The sequence below is a fragment of the Dromiciops gliroides genome, chromosome 2 (genome assembly GCF_019393635.1).
Source record: "Dromiciops gliroides isolate mDroGli1 chromosome 2, mDroGli1.pri, whole genome shotgun sequence".
In the NCBI taxonomy this organism is placed as follows: Eukaryota; Metazoa; Chordata; class Mammalia; order Microbiotheria; family Microbiotheriidae; genus Dromiciops; species Dromiciops gliroides.
Window position 1 is genome coordinate 585,495,506 of NC_057862.1, and position 16,726 is coordinate 585,512,231.

Consider the following 16,726-nt stretch of genomic DNA (forward strand, 5'->3'; position numbering starts at 1 on the left):
GCCCTGGATTTTATGTTAATTTATTTTATTTATTTAGAATTTTTTTCTCCAAGTTATATGTAAGAAGTTTTAAAATCGATTTTTAAAACTTTGTGTTCCAAATTCCCTTCCTCTCTCCCTCCCCACCCCCCTTAAGAACTCAAGCAATTCAACATAAGTTTTACATGTGCAGTCATGCAAAACATTTCCACATTAGTCTGGTTGTGAAAGAAGACAGACAAAAACACTTTTGCCCCTAATTGTAAAGAAAAATTATATAAGTTTAAAGAATGACCGAAGGTGGCTATAAATTGATAGGCACATTGTTTAAGGCTTTTGTTTTCCAGGTAGCAAAAAAGTCAACAAGCATTGAAGGGTTTACTGTGTACCTAGCTTCTGAGTTAAGCACTAGGGATAAAAATATAAGCACCCTCAAGGAAACTAGATTCTAATGGAGGCAGAGGAAAAGGAACTGAAAAGTTCCCTTGGGGACCTCCCAGGCCTAGTCTAGTGAAGGCCAAAGAATGAAGGATGGCTGGTTCCCTCCTCAAAATGGAGTTTCTAAGAACAATGGGAAAGGGGGGGGGGTCCACAGGACTAAAGGGAGAAAATATTACTGTACATCTGAATTAAGTCCAACATAACCTGTATTCATAGTCTAAACAGCCATCTGTGGTATTTTTCCCTTGACTCAAATTGTCTTTTGATGTTTCAATGTTTAAGAATTATTTAGGGGGGCAGATAGGTGGTACAGTGGATAAAGCACCAGCCCTGGATTCAGGAGGACCTGAGTTCAAATTTGGCCTCAGACACTTGACACTAGCTGTGTAACCCTGGGCAAGTCACTTAACCCTCATTGCCCATCAAAAAAAAAAAAAAGAATTATTTAGTACAGATTTCCAAATGTAAGGTGCTTGCACCCATCATACAAGGCTCAGAAAATAAGCATCTACTATCCCAATCATGCTATGCTGTTATTTTGGAAGGGGAGCTCACATTTTTATATTTTTGCCTTGAGTGCACAATTAACTAGTTACAATGCTTAAGTCTCATTATTTCTGGAATGTATTCTGTACATAGGAATTTAGAATAACTTAAGATTTGAGTGAGTGAAATTCTTAATGGTAGAGGCGGCTAGGTGGCGCAGTGGATAGAGCACCAGCCCTGGAATCAGGAGTACCTGAGTTCAAATCCGGCCTCAGACATTTAACACTTACTAGCTATGTGACCCTGGGCAAGTCACTTAACCCCAATTGCCTCACTAAAGAAAAAATATTCTTAATGGTAACATACAAGCCAAACACAAAGTAATGTGATTGTTACATAAAGCATTTGTTAAATTTTTTCTAGTTTAAATAATTCATTATTTTGTTTATTCATTTAGAAGTTTAGGAGTATAAAATTGTTACCCTTGCAGTAAGTTGTCATGTTGCATTAAGCTACTAAACATCTAGTCAAATTAGATGGTTATTTATGTTAAACCTTTCATAATCCTGCAGGATTTGCTTTTTATTTTTCATAGTTTATGTAATCAGTATAAATCATTTGTAGTGTCTGTGCAAAGGAGCATAATGCAGAAATAAGTCTAAGAAAAGAGGACTCTGAAACATCAATAACATATTTTTTTAACTTATTTCAAGGTTGACATAAATTAGAATATTTAGAAAAGTAACCTTTTATATTTACCAGTCCACCAGGTTGCCATGTAGCACATACATCAACAGTGTCATTGATGAAGTTAACAATTTCTGTCAATTTTTGTACTTCGGTTTTCCTTTTAAAGTTTTGGTGTTCCTAAGAGCTCTGGATTACATGAAATGACCTTTGAAATGAATCCCACAGTATTTGAAGTTACCTGATACATTGAGTATTAATCCAAAGCTTTTGTTGGTTGGGCTTCTACCAAAATGGCACTGCTAAACTGCTAAGTAAGTCCTGGCCTGAGGCCCTGACTTAAAGTTTGTACACTCACTTATATTAGTATTTTGCTTCATTTGTTCTATTCCCACACATAAACATGAAAGAATTATAAAGTATTGGGGGCAGCTAGGTGGTGCAGTGGATAAAGCACTGGCCTTGGATTCAGGAGGACCTGAGTTCAAATCCAGCCTCAGACACTTGACGTTTAACTAGCTGTGTGATCCTGGACAAGTCACTTAACCCTCATTGCCGTGTCTCCCCCCCCCCCCCAAAAAAAACCCACAAGATTATAAAGCATTTAAGTGCTTATATACAGTGCTAGGGTATACAAATATAAAATAATCTCAAACCTTTTAAGAGCTACATTCTAATGGGCAAGACAGTATATCTATCTACAAGTATAAGGGAGCAGTGGCCTAGAAAGGATATGTTCTGGCTTCTAGATGACTAGATAGGGTAAGATGGAGAGAGAAGATACTAAAAACCACTTGAATATGGTTATCAAAGCAGTGTGGAAAAATTGGGTGTTCTTTGAAAAACATCCATTGATACCCTCACAATCTCCCCTAATTGTACCCGCAGGCCTAGTAACCAGCTACACAGACTCTAAACTGTTGCACTAAAGAAAAGTTGGCAGCAGAAGGTTTTAGCAGTAAACAATTGGCCCACAGAGTGATTTCTTTGAAACTTTTGAAGAACAAAGAATCCCTGTACTACATAGATTATTTAAAAAAACCCAAACACATATTAATCTTAAAATCTGACAAAGGTAAGGAAAGAACCAGAGGAACAGTACACACTGAGCTTGTGAGGCAAAGAAAGAATGAGAATGGACCAAAAATGGGGACATTAGACTCGTGTTACATTTTCTATGTTGATAATTTAGAGAGTTACAAAGTAAGGTTAGAGTTACATTTAGTATTTTTATTTGTAGGAGTTTTAAAGTGGTTTTTTTTTCAGATATTTACACAACAGTCTCTTGCACCTAGAGTTCTCATACATAAGAATGTATCCTGGCTTTCAAATAATTTTCCTCAGGTTTGGATCCAGGGTTCCCCACTCTCCTATTGCTATCTGATTATTAGCCCATTGCCTTGTTCTGAGTGAAAACTCTTAACTGGGAAAGTTTAGAAAGTCTTCCTTAGAGATCCTTGCTCCAGTAGATTCTAATTGACTTGAATAGGTTGACTGACCACTCCTGCCTCTCAAGCATGGAGAAAGGCTCTAATCAGTAGCCACTAGTTCTGGCTCTATTCTCATCCAGGTTCTTACTGGGTTCCCTATGCACCTCTGTCTTAGGAAGGGATGCCCAGAAAGTTTTTATCAACTTTAGCCTGCTCTTGCACAGTATAATAGCATTTTAAGGATCAAGAAGCATATTTATTAAGCAGTTACTATGTGCCAGGCACTGGGTCAATAATCCTTTTCATTTGGTCTTCAGAGTTGTTAGGTATAAGGAAACCGAGGCAGAAAGCGATTAAGTGACTTGCTCAGGGTCACACAGCTAATGAGTGTCTTAGGGCAAATTTGAACACAGGTCTAACCTAACCGCAAGTCCAGCGGTCTATACATGACAGCAGAAGAGCCAAGATGATTTCATCAGGGCAGGGAGCCTACAGAAAATCTTGCCAAATCTTCATGCTGCCAGGCGAGCTGGCCACCACGGGACTGATGGAGGTGGTGGCCAAAACTGCCCTTGAGGGAAAGGGGTAGAGGGCGAAGGGTACAGGACATAGGAGGCGACGGTCTCTGCAGGAACCACGCTACCCACAACATCCGGGTCCTTGCTCACTGCCCGTGCCCCAGCTTCTGCTCTCGGACTATAGGCACGTACAGGGCTGGGCCAGAGGGGCGCGCATTCCAGGAACGGAGTAAAGGCCGAAAGGATTTTCTGGGTTTGGCCACCCGGGCACCCCCAGCTGCCCCCTGCCCCCCATTTACACAGAAGCTTCGCCACAAAAGCGGGCGGCCCAAACAAATCTCCGCAGTCCCTTATTCTAAGGGCAGACAAAGCACGGCACAACACAGGGCTGACATTGACGCAGACGGGACGAAAAAGGGTGGGACAAAGAGTTGTTCCTCCCTGGTTGGTCCTTTCCTTCGAGCCCGCTGGCCAATAGTTTTTCTTTCACTGGCTTTCCCGCATCCATGTTAGTTGAGGCGGACACAATCTTCCCGCGGGGGCGCGCATCCTCTCGAGTCGAGAGCGCGCACCGTTTCCTTTCCCTTCTAAAGGAAACCTGTTCGAAGAACGCTCTGTGGCTCCTTCAAATGGGTTATGTGCACGTGTCGTGATGTCATCAATCACCCGGCGATTACGCCGAAACCCGAAGAGCCGGGAGGGAAGGAAAGGGACCCCCTAAGGCCAAGTGTTAAAAAGGGGAGGAGGGAAACACCAATGGACTTGCAGGTGTCCTTAGGAAGCCCCGGGCCGTAGCTCCCGGCTTCGGGGCGAGGGCTTTAGTCCCTCGAGAGCTCCCGTAGGGCGGCGGGCGGTGTCCCAGGTTACGGCACCCAGGCAACGGCCACGCCCCCTACGGGAAGCCACCCCCTGCTGGTCCTGAGTTCGCTTAGCTCAAACCGCGGCGGGCAAGTAGCATCTGCCCTGAACCATGGACGCTTCCCGTCGGGCGGCCATGCTCGCCTCTTTCAGTTTCCAGGCCCCTTTAGATCCCCGCTCCAAGTCGCCACGCTTCGCCTTCTACGATCAGGAGTGCGCCGGGGAGGAGGAAAAGACTGAGGAGGAGGTAAGGGGCTCCGGGCAGCACGGGGCCGGGCGGGGGGGTGGGGCGCGGAGACGCCGCACGGACCCCGGCTTTTGGTCGGGCCCTGTAGCCCCTTTCCGCCACCCGAAGATAATGACTAGTGCTTCTCAGTGGAAGGAGGAAAGAGGCCTCCGTGGTACCCAGCGCCCCAACGCGCCGTCTCCCGACTCTGTGCCTTTGCACTGGCTGTGCCTTCCCCTAGGTCCCCAGTGCTCTCTCTCTTTCCCTTCGTCTCCAGCCCAAAGCTCGCCTTCCTTAGGAGCCTTTCTCCGGGCTCACCGACTGCTGGTGCCTTCCTGCCCAGATTACCCCCACCCCAGTTTATTTACTCTGAACGTATCTTGGACGTGTATAGGTATTTGCTTGTTAATTCCCCAGTTAGACTGTGAGTACCTTGAAGGCGGAGACCCTTTTAACACCCATCCCCCACCCGCTTGGCCCAGTGCCTGGCATATAGTAAGCGCTTAATAAATGCTTGTTGACAGACTACTTACTTTTTTAAAACGACAGCTTTAAAAAAAATTCTTGTTGGGGCGGCTAGGTGACGCAGTGGATAAAGCACCGGCCCTGGATTCAGGAGTACCTGAATTCAAATACGGCCTCAGACACTTGACACTTAACTAGCTGTGTGACCCTGGGCAAGTCACTTAACTCCCATTGCCCCGCAAAAAAAAAAAAAAAATTTACAAAAAAAATCCTTTTGGGGCAGCTAGGTGACGCAGTGGATAGAGCACCGGCCCTGGAGTCAGGAGGACCTGAGTTCAAATCCAGCCTCAGACACTTGACACTTACTAGATGTGTGACCCTAGGCAAGTCACTTTTCCCCAATTGCCTCACAAAAAAAAAAAAAGAAAAGAAAATCCTTTTACGTTGAGATACGATTTATTCTACCCCTTTCATACTTTAGGAGTGAAGTGCCCTAGTAATTGAAAGCCTGTATAAAAACAAACAAAAAACCCAAGGTTTCTTTGACCCTGCCTCTAGTCGGGTGTATGATGAAAGTTATGTAAGTTAATGTACTATACTCAGGTTTAGCAAAGTAAATGCAGAGGCAAGCAAGTCGGATGTTTTATTACAGAAAATGCCAAGAGCTCAGTGAACAAGGAATCATTGGATTAATTAGTAGGATATATGGTTTTCTTGCATCTCTCACTTACGAGCCTAAGATTTTGTTTTTGGTAGAGGTCATAGGTGTAGAGCTGGAACGGACTTAGAAGGCCATGGATGGGTGGATGAAAAAATAGTGTTAGCTGTGAGCCAGGCACTGTGGAGACATGCAGAAAAGGCTAGACAGACAGTCCCTGCCCTCTGGGATCTCCTGCTCTTATTAGGGGAGGTGATGTACAAAGTTCAGCTTCAGGGCAGATGGAAAAGGCCAAAACACTAAAAGGACTGGGAGGTGGGGGGCAGACAGCAAAGCCCAGGGGTCCTAAGAAGGTCATGTCCCTAGGTCAGATGTTAGAGCTCCAGATTGGCAGGGCAAGGGTGCAGGAGCAGGGTAGGTGCTAAGGCCTGGTGGACTTCACAGGGAAGAAATTAGTTGGTGACTTCCATCTCATTCAAGATTTTTGAGTAGGCAGGCACCCTGCATGGGTCCTGGGCAACTACAGGATGGGGCAGAAGTGGAAGACAAGGCTGGAGGCACACCCTGACCAGGTTGCATTCTCAGGGGAAGGGCACTGTTTGCCCCCTTGCTTTTCTCTTCTACCTCACAACCCATCTAAGATCTCGTTTGGTGGACGATGGTGGGGAGGACTCCTGTCTTGTTATTGTACAAATGAAGAAATTGAGACTTGTTGAGGTGAAGAGACTTGCCCAAGGTCACACAGGTAGTAATCACTGGAGGCAAGTTTTGAACCGAGGTCTTCTCATTCCAGAGCCAGGGCCTTTTTTACTGGACTGTGCTCAGGTTTCAGCATCTTGTGTGTCAGGGACATCTGTCTACTGACTGATGAACAAAGACTTCTCTTTATTCTTTTCACATAAGCTACTCAACAGGTGTCTGATAGTAACTTCCAGCTAAAAACTATCAGTCTACTTGTATAAATCTCCCCAGGCAGCTTAGAATTCACTCACACCATATGTCTGAAGCTTCTCGGTTACCAACAAACAAAACAGCTTAGCAAATCTCAGTCTGAAGGTAGTTAATAATAAATAGGTCTCATTTATGTGGCACTTGAGGGTTTGATCCTCATAGCCCCATGACGTAGTGATTACAGTTCAATTTGCTTAATTTTTATCTCACCAGTTTTTGTTTTTGTTTTTTAGAATTGCAATGTACAGAGCCAAGAATGAGTTAAGCCACACAGGTGGCTTAGGGACACAGTACATCGTAGAAACAAAAACACTGGGGGGAGGGGGTGGGGCAGGCAATTTCTGCCACTAAGTGGCTGTGTAACCTTGGACAAGTCATTTGAACTGTCTAGGCCTCAGTTTCCTCACTTGTGTGGTGATACTGGACTAGATGCCCTCTCTGGTTCTAACCCTTCTAAATACTAAAGGGGGTGACATGGGTGTTGGGGCTAGGCTGTAGGCAGCCGATGGGTAGTGCATACCTGGAGGAAAAACACTAAAAAGAGTAGGGGAGTCGGTGGGGTGACAATTAAATTCAACCAACATGCTGACTGAGTCAATCACAGGAATGTGGAGCTAGAGCAGGAGGGGACCTCCAAGGCCAACACAGATGAAGAGAGTGGGCAGTCAATCAAGAACATATTAATCCACGTGCCTGTTGTGCGCTAGAGAAAACAAGAGAAAGCAGTCTGTGCCCAGGGAGCTTAAATTCTCCCTATGGTTGGATACACACGTACACATGGAAGGAGACACACAGTTTAGACAAAGTAAATGCCAGGTGATCTTGCTGGGGAGGATCAGGAAAGACAATTCTGACACAAACCAGGGATTCTAAGCCGAGGAGCTTAGAGGGGAGGGCTCTTGAGGCACAAAGGACCAGAGATAAATTATGGTGTGTGAGAAGAGCCCTACGGCCGTTGGCTAAACTGCAGAGCACATGAAGAGGAGTCTTGTATGACAGAAGCTGAGGAAGGAGATTGATTTGGTGCCACACATGTTGATCCTAGAGGCAACAGAAAGCTTTCTGGAACTGGCTGAGCAAGGAAGCCACATGGCCAGACTTACACTTCAGAATCATCCCTCTGGCAACCATAGGGAGGGTGGGACTGGAGAGGGGAAAGACTTGAAACAGGGAGGCCCATTACAAGGCCATTGAATGGGCCAGGCAGAAGGCGATGAGATAGTGACCTAGGAGAGAAGGGACCTGTGTGAGGGCTGCTCTGGAGGGAGGATTGACAAGATGCAGCAGCTAGTTGGAAAGAGGCAGGGCAAGGATGGGTCAGGGATGACCACAGGGTTTCACACCTGGTGACAGAAAGGATGGCAGGACCTTTAACAGGACTAAGGAAATTAGGAAGAAAGGAGGGCCCCGGTCCTTCCCCAACTCCAGGCTTTTGAAGGAAATCAAGACTCTGTCTTTTACTTCCCTCTACTTAATATTTTTGTGCCTTCTCTTGCCAATGCACCCCTTTAAGCTCCCCAGGCCAAGCCTTCTGTTCTCACTCTGTCAGTAAGTAGGCCAGCATTTATTAAGCACCTGCTGTGTGCTGCACCGGGCACCAGAGTTGCAAAGATAAGATTCTCTACCCTCAAAGAGCTTGCTTACATCTACATATATGAGTTTATACAAAACAAACAGAAAACACTTACATGAGCTGTGGGAGGGACCTCAGAAGCCATGTTGTCCAACTAATACCTAGGCCAGACTTCCACTGACAGCATCTTTCACAAGTGTTTTCCAGCCTCTTCTTCAGCAGTTCCCAACATTTGTTGGTCCCTGTATCCCTTCATTTTCAGTAAACCTTCCTTTACTCCCTATTCAGTATAAAAGACCAATAGCTAGATAAGCAGAACAAGCCTATGGGAAGTGCTTACTGTGTGCCAGGTGCTATTGAGTGCTAAGAATACCAGAAAGAGCAAAGAAAAGAAAAGAAAACAAGTGGGTCCCTACTTTTCAAGAAGCCCCCATCCTAATAGGGGAAGACCAAGCCTGAAGGGGAGCTGGAAAGTAGGGAAGGGGAAGAAGAAAGATGAACTTCCAGGGGTCAGGTGTCTGGTGTGGTGGGAATAGCCTGGAGGGGTGAGTAGACAGCCGAGAGGGAGGGAGCCGCAGGGCCAGGCCTCATAATATGATGATTCCAGGCAAGGTCTCACCAGTATGCCTCAGGCTGGAGTTGTCCCCAAGGGACCCAGCAACCAGTGTGGGAGTGAAACAGCCAGTTGTGGTGGGAAAGAAGCCTATTGTTTGTCATGCATATTCACAGACAAGAGAACACTTAAGTAATTTAATGAGAGGAATAGTATTTTGGTTTTTTTTGTTTTTAACCAAATATGGCCTGTACCCACCTGGTATATCCCCCCAGACTGGGCACCCTCTTCTGCTTGAAGAGAGACAGCTCATCCCGCTGTTGGGCAGCTCTGATTCTTAAGATTCCTGCCCCACTTTTATGGCTTCTTTACTGGAGAAGGGCAGTCCTTGAGAAGGCACAGCTGCTCTCACTGCTTCAGGGGTCATCTGAACAGTAGTTTACACTCTGCTCAACCCTTTGCTATCTGACTTCTGTTCCCACTAAGGTCAGTTATCATCCTCCTTGAAGAGTAGTGTTCTATAGTAGATGGACTGCTGGATTTGGGGTCAGGGCCTGGGTTTGAATTCCAGCTCTGCCATTTGCTCCTTGTTTGACTTGGGGCAAGTCATTTACCTCCCTGGGCTTTCAGTTTCTTCATCTGTAAAATGAAGGGATTAGAGTAGATGGCTTCTTAGGTCCATTCTAGCTATGGACACGACAATCCTATGTATTTTCTGAGATATTTTATTAGAACACAAAAAGAGAATTGTATGTGAAACTGAATTTCTATTCTATGTTGCTTCATTTTTAAAGGTATATAATAAATTGAAGCTATTGCTTTCAAAACTCCCCTGCTTGTATTTCCTTCACTTCTTTCTGTATTCCTCTGAACTTTTAAACGTATTTCAATGCTCCCTTCTGCCCCCCCCCCACTTTTGCATCATCATCAATACTCCCCAATCCTACCTCAATTAAAAACAGAAGGCAGGGAATCTGGAGCAAGAAAGCACAGTCAAGCCAAAACAAATACAACGGCCATCCTGAAAGTATATTTCTCCTTCCTCATCCTGAATTCATCACCTCTTTGTCAATAGCTGGGTAATGTACTTCATCATAAGTCCTTTGGAGATATGATTGGTTGTTGCTTAAGTTTTTCAGAGTTCTTTTTCTTTATAGTGTTTTTATTATTATGTAAATTGTTCTGATCCAGTTCACTTTTTTGCTTGTTGTTATTCCCTCTTTGGTATTATCCTAATTAATTCTCCTCCCCCATTCCATCTTGTATTTAATATATTTCTGTACCAAATTCTGTGTTCTCAACCCTCCTTTGTCCATTTCAAATAAGAGTGAGGTTAATCGGATGTTGGCTCGCACTACCTGTTCTCCATGTGTGTATACTTGTCTTCTCACACACCCCAGTTATTACAAATAGTAAATTCCATTCCCTTCTTTCTACACTAATGCATCCCTTCTGTCTCCCTTTATCTTTCTCCTATTAAAACCCTCATAACAGAACTAGTCTACCCTCCAGAGCCTCTGTTTTTGTTATTAAAGTCCCTAAATACCCTTTGAAGATATTAAAGTTTTGAAGAGACACCTGTTTCTTCTCTCCCTATTGAATGTTAGCCCATCATCATCTTATAGATGATAATCATCATCTTTCAATTCCTCAAATAAATTTACCTTTCTAGATTTCTTTTTACTCTTGTGTTTGCATTTCTGAAAACTATGATTTTTTAAAATCCTGGGTATTGTATTCCAAGAAATCATAAATAAACCCTGCTTAGATCTCATTAGAACTAAAGGCCAAAGTAAAAACACCCTGCAAATCACTTCCTGAAATAAACCCCCAAATTAAAAGTTCCAGAAATATCATTACCAAAATCCAGAGCTTCCAGGTCAAAGAAAAAATACTTGCCTGAGGTCAAACAAGGAGCAAATGGCAGAAGTGGAATTCAAACCCAGGTCCTGACTCCAACCAGCAGTCCGTCTACTATAGAACACTACTCTTCAAGGAGGATGATAACTGACCTTGGTGGGAACAGAAGTCAGATAGCAAAGGGTTGAGGAGAGAGTGTAAACTACTCTTTTGTTCAGATGACCCTTAAAGCAGTGAGAGCAGCTGTGCCTTCTCAAGAATTGCCCTCCTCCAGTAAAGAAATACACTTTTCAGGATGAGGGTTCTGTTTGTTTTGGCTTGACTGTGCTTGCAGTTTCCCTCCATTCTGTTTTGTAACGATTGGAATGACGCCACCTGCTGGAGACTTGCTGTAGAGGAGTTCTGCCCATGAAGCGAAGGTCTTTGAGGGCAAGACCAGGCTTCAGGAAGTGACTCGGACTAGTGGGAGGAGGAAGGAAGAGACTGGCGCTCAGTCTTGCGCTCTTTCCTCTGGACTCTGGTGGAGAAGGGAGCTAGAAATGTGCTCTCCCTTGAATAGATAGGAATCTAGGCCTTTCTCTCTCTCTTTACCAAATTCTTATTCTCCTTAATAAATGCTTAAAAGTCTAACTCTTGCTAAAGCTTATAATTTATTGGCGACCACTCATTAGATATTTTAGACAGACTAGCTAGAATTTTAGCCCTTAACAGTTTTTAATTGAAGTAGGATTAGGGAGTATTGATGGTTATGCAAAAAGGGGTGGGGGGGCTTTGAAATATTTTTTAAAGTTCAGAGGAATACAAAAAGAAGTGCAGAAGGAAATACAAGTGGGGCGGAGGGGTTGAAAACAATGGCTTCAATTTATTATATAACCTTAAAAATGCTCTGGTCTTTTCATCAATTATCTTTTTTTTTTAATTTAATTAATTAATTAATTTTTTTTAGTGAGGCAGTTGGGGTTAAGTGACTTGCCCAGGGTCACACAGCTAGTAAGTGTTAAGTGTCTGAGGCCAGATTTGAACTCAGGTACTCCTGACTCCAGAGCCAGTGCTCTATCCACTGCGCCACCTAGCTGTCCCTTCATCAGTTATCTTTGAAAGCCTTCTATTCATTTAAAGGTCCATTCCCCTACTGCCACTCCCCAGATAGGATTATTCACATCAGTTTAGGGTAAATTATTATTGGTTGTAAACTCACTTCTATGGCCTTTTGGAATATTGTATTCCAAGATCTCCTTTCATTTATAATGATATCTGCCAGATCTTGGGATCTTGTGTGAGCTTGACTATGACTTCTAGATGCTTGAACTCTTTCTGCCTACTTGCAGTATTTTTTCTTTGACCTGAAAGTTATGGATTTTGGTAATAACATTTCTGGAACTTTTAATTTGGGGGTTTATTTCAGGAAGTGATTTCTGGGGTCTGTTTTTACTTTAGCCCTTGGTTCTAATGAGATCTAAGTAGGGTTTATTTATGATTTCTTGGAATAGAATATCCAGGATTATTTAAAAATCATAGTTTTCAGGGAATGTGATGATCCTTAAATTATCTCTCTTTATCCTTTTTTCTAGATAATTTGCTTTTAATATCACATTTCCTACAGTTCCTTATTTTTCAAATGTTTTGTTCTAATATTTCTTGCTATCTTATGGAGTCCTTAATTTCTGTTTGTTGTTGTCCAGTCATGTCCGACTCTTCATGACACCATGGACCACATAGCACACCAGGCCCTTCTATCTGCCACTATCTCTTGAAGTTTGACCAAGTTCATGTTTGTTATATCCATGACATTATCTATACATCTCATCCTATGCTGTCCCATTTTCTTTTGCTTTCAATCTTTCAAAACATCAAGGTCTTTTCCAGTGACTCCCAACTTCTCATTATGTGGCCAAAGAAGTTAAGCTTCAACTTCAGTATTTGACCTTCCAGTGAATAGCCTGAATTAATTTCTTTCAGTATTTACTAACGGAGCTTCTTGCTGTCCAAGGGACTCTCGAAACTCTTCTCCAGCACCTCAGAAGTGTTGTTTCTGCAGCTCTTCATAGTTCAACTGTCACAGCCATACGTTGCTACTGGAAAACCATAGCTTTGACTATACAGACCTTCATCAGCAAGGCAATATGATATCTCTGCTTTTTAGTCTGCTGTCCAGGTTTGCCATCGCTTTCCTTCCAAGGAGCAAGTATCTTTTAATTTCATGGATACAGTTACCGTGTGCAGTGATCTTTGAGCCCAAGAATGTAAAATCTTGACACTGCTTCAAAAAGAAAATGATGGGACCGGTGACCAAGATCCAAAAAAATTAAGATCTTGGTAACCACTCCCATCATTTTCTGTCAAACAGAGGGAGAAGAAATTGAAGCAGTGTCCCTTTTGAGACAGGGTCACTTTTTCCTCTGTGAGCAAGACAATGAACAATAGCTAGAGCAGATGGAAGCAGAAAAAAGATCTTTAATAAATTCTCTGGGGCAGCTAGGTGGCACAGTGGATAGAGCACCAGCCATGGAGCCAAGAGGACCTGAGTTCAAATCCAGCCTCAGACACTTGACACTTACTAGCTGTGTGACCCTGGGCAAGTCACTTAACCCCAATTGCCTCACCAAAAAAAAACCCCCCCAAAACCAAAACTCCATTAGCAATGACTCTGCCAGCAGAGGTTAAAGATCCTCTCTGCAGCCATAATATTTCTACAGCATTGCAGACACTGTACGCATATCTGGAATAAGTGTAAACAGTAGCACCTTTTCCTCTGGCTAGGTGACAGGCTTGCATGAGGGCCACAAGTTCGGCAGCTTGCACACCAAGATGGGAGGGCAGAGAAGCTGCCCAGATAGTTTCATAATTAGAAACTATAGCAGCACCTGTATAGCGGGTTCCCTCATGGATAAAAGAGGATCCATCAGTATAGAAAATAATGTGTGTCAAAAAGATCATTGTGAGGTTTCTCAGCTGTGTCAACTAGGGAGGTGCAGTCATGCAAAGGCTTTCCTGAGAATGGCAGGTCAGGAAGCAGGGTTACTTCATACCTAGTGAGCCTTTGATCTGAAAAAGCCTGTGTCCTATGATGCAGTAAGAGAGCCTCAACTTCATGAGGGCACTGTATGATTAGAGGGTTACCCAAGACCAAATCAGAGGCTTTTTCTACCAAAAGTGCAGTAGCAGCCGCAGCCCAAAGGCAGGATGGCACTCCAGCAGCTACAGAGTCAAGTTGAGTAGAATAATAAGCTACTGGGAGCTGGACAGACCCTAATTTTTGAGTCAGGATCCCAGAAGTTACTCCTCTCTGTTCATGTACAAAAAGAGTAAAAGACTTACTGTAGGGGGCAGCTAGGTGGCTCCGTGGACAGAGCACTGGCTCTGAATTCAGGAGGACCTGAATTCAAATCCAGCTTCAGACACTTGACACTTACTAGCTGTGTGACCCTGGGTAAGTCACTTAACCTTCATTGCCCCTCAAAAACAAAAAGACATTGTAATCTGGGAGTCCTAGTGCAAGTGCTGATAATAAGGCTAATTTTAATTCTAATATAGCTGAAAGATGCTGGGAATCCAGCTCTAAAGGTTCTGGGACAGAATTTTTGGTTAAAAGTTATAAGAGGCTTGGTAATTTCACCAAAAGAGGGTATCCATTGTCTGCAATACTCAGCTGCTCCCAGAATAGCCCTTAGTTGCTTCTTAGTAGAGAGAGCAGAGAGTTGTTGGATAGTCTGAACACGCTTAGGGGAGATGGATCGCATGCCAGTGGCCAAAACAAAACCCAGATATTCCACCTGAGATAGACACCATTGTACCTTTGACTTAGAGACCTTGTGGCTTCTTTTGTGCAGCTCTAGTAACAAGTGGCAGCTGTCTTCCTGGCAAATCTCAGCATTAGGTGCAGCCAGGAGTACATCATCTACATATTGAACTAGGGTGGAACCTTTAAAGGTAATGGAGGCTAAATCCTGTTGCAAAATTTGAGAGAATCATGTGGGACTGTCAACAAACCCCTGTGGGAGTCTGGTCCGAGTCCACTGTGTATTCTTCCAGGTAAAGGGAAACAAGTATTGGTAATCTTGATGTGCTGGTATCAAAAAGGAAGCAGAACAGAGATCTACCACTGTGAAGCATATTGCCTCACGTGGGTTTGAGGAAAAAATAGTAGCAGGGTTGGGCACTATTGTAAAACATAAGAGTTAATTGCTCATAGATTTGGAAAAAACAATAAACAGGTTTTCCATCTGGTCCAGGCTTGGGCTTCTTAACTGGCAAAATGGGAGTATTACACAGGGAATGATGGCATGGGACAATGATACCTTGGTTTGTCAAAGTCTCAGTTATAGATGTAATTCCCTCAATGGCTTCCTTAGATAAGGGACATTGTGGAATAGATGGTGGTGGGCTGCCTTTGATCTGAATGGTAACAGGAACAGCAGATTTAAGGAGGCCTACATCAGAAGAGGAAGAAGCCCACAGGGACTCAGGAATATCCGAAGGGATTTCATATGTATCCCTCACTGTTTCCTGAGTGTTTGAGATCAAAATTGGTAGCAAGTGGATGGTGTCCTTTGGCAATTCCAGGGAGATACCACCATCTGGAGAACAAGATATGGTTGCTCTAAGTTTACAAAGGAGGTCACCACCTAAAAGATTTGCAGGAGAGTTGGGCATAAGTAGAAATGAATGTTCTACTGTTAACGGGCCCATAGATATCATGTGAGGGGTTAATTTTGCAACTGTTTAGAGTTTTCCCTGAAACTCCAACTACATTTAGAGATCCAACAGCTGTACATTCAGGGTCAGGTTTGCTCACTAGGATTGATCTTGAGGCTCCATTATCTAATAAACAATCATAAGTGTCCCCAACCTTAAGGGTTACATGGGGTTCATTATTTTGGGGAGGTGAATGGACCAGCACAAGAGGGCTAAGGATCTCAGGGTCTGGAAAGGTAAAGTCTTCAGATTCCATCATCCTTTCTCCTCCCCTACACCATCAGTCCTCTGTTTCTCTCTGAAAGAATCCATAAGTAGTTTGGTTCTGCTCCTCTGTACCCCTTTGCATAATCCTACAGTACCACATTATGTGCCCCCATCTATTGCAGTAATAGCAAAATGTAGGGGGTTGATAGCAGTTCAGGGGTTGATAGTGATTCTCAACTGCCTGACCTCGCTGCTTCATGCTTTCCTGTACTGGAGCTAAAATGTCCTGTTTCTTTCTTCCCTCTCATTTCCTTCATAAATATATGTTGCTATTTCTTTAATTCTGTCAGTACTCAGGGCATTCCAACCTGGACACTGCTTTTCAAAATATTTCTGTATTTCTGGCAATGATTGATGTGCAAAATGATTAGAGATAAAGTGGGCATCTCTAGAATCTAATGAGTCCAATCTAGTATATTGTTTGGCACTCTTGCACAATCTATCATAGAAGCTATTAGGTCTTTCATTAGGTTCCTGAGCTGTATTTATCCTTTTTGCCAGTTAGCAGTCTTGCTAGCACAGGATTCCATTGCCTTCAACAAAGTTTCCCTTGCTTCCTGCAACTCATCAAAATGCTCAGGGATATTGGGGTCTCAGTTAGGGTCTTCTAAAGGCCATCTAATAGTAACTTTTCCTGATGTTTCTAAGGAGTTTGCTGCAGCTAATATATCAGCTCTTTCCCCTGGGGATAATATCGTTTCCATGAGATCAGTAACATCACCCCAAGTGGACTGATATCCTCTGAAAATTGCTCTAAACTGGCTGATAACTGTTGTGGGATCCTCATCAAATTTAGGAATATTTTGTTTCCATGAACTCAAAAGGTGTGTATTGTCTGAGCTTTACTACAGTACCCTTTAGATCATGGGTGAGGATCTCTTGAAGGGGAAGGATTTGGGGTTTTTCTGTCTCCTCTAAAGGTGAATTTTCTGTAGAAGAAATAGAAGTTGGGCTATTTGGCATTCCAGCCTGAGAAACAGGCTCAGTTTCAAACCTGGGCATGGATCCCCCTTCTCTTATATCCCCTTGAATCAGTTTTCTGCTCGCTTTACTCCAGACTTTCCAATAAAGTAAATGTT

At 43.5% G+C, this 16,726-nt stretch overlaps 1 protein-coding gene across 3 annotated transcripts in view; it reads left to right on the forward strand.

Annotated features, from left to right (window-relative positions):
• Positions 1 to 4,123: 4,123 nt before the first annotated feature.
• Positions 4,124 to 16,726, forward strand: part of FAM161A (FAM161 centrosomal protein A) — a 32,962-nt gene continuing 20,359 nt past the window's right edge. For all 3 annotated transcript variants that reach the window (XM_043986090.1, XM_043986091.1, XM_043986092.1), the window contains exon 1: positions 4,124 to 4,646. In XM_043986090.1, the coding sequence (XP_043842025.1) occupies positions 4,512 to 4,646 (135 nt within the window). In that variant the 5' untranslated portion in view covers positions 4,124 to 4,511. The remainder of the gene's footprint in view (positions 4,647 to 16,726) is intronic.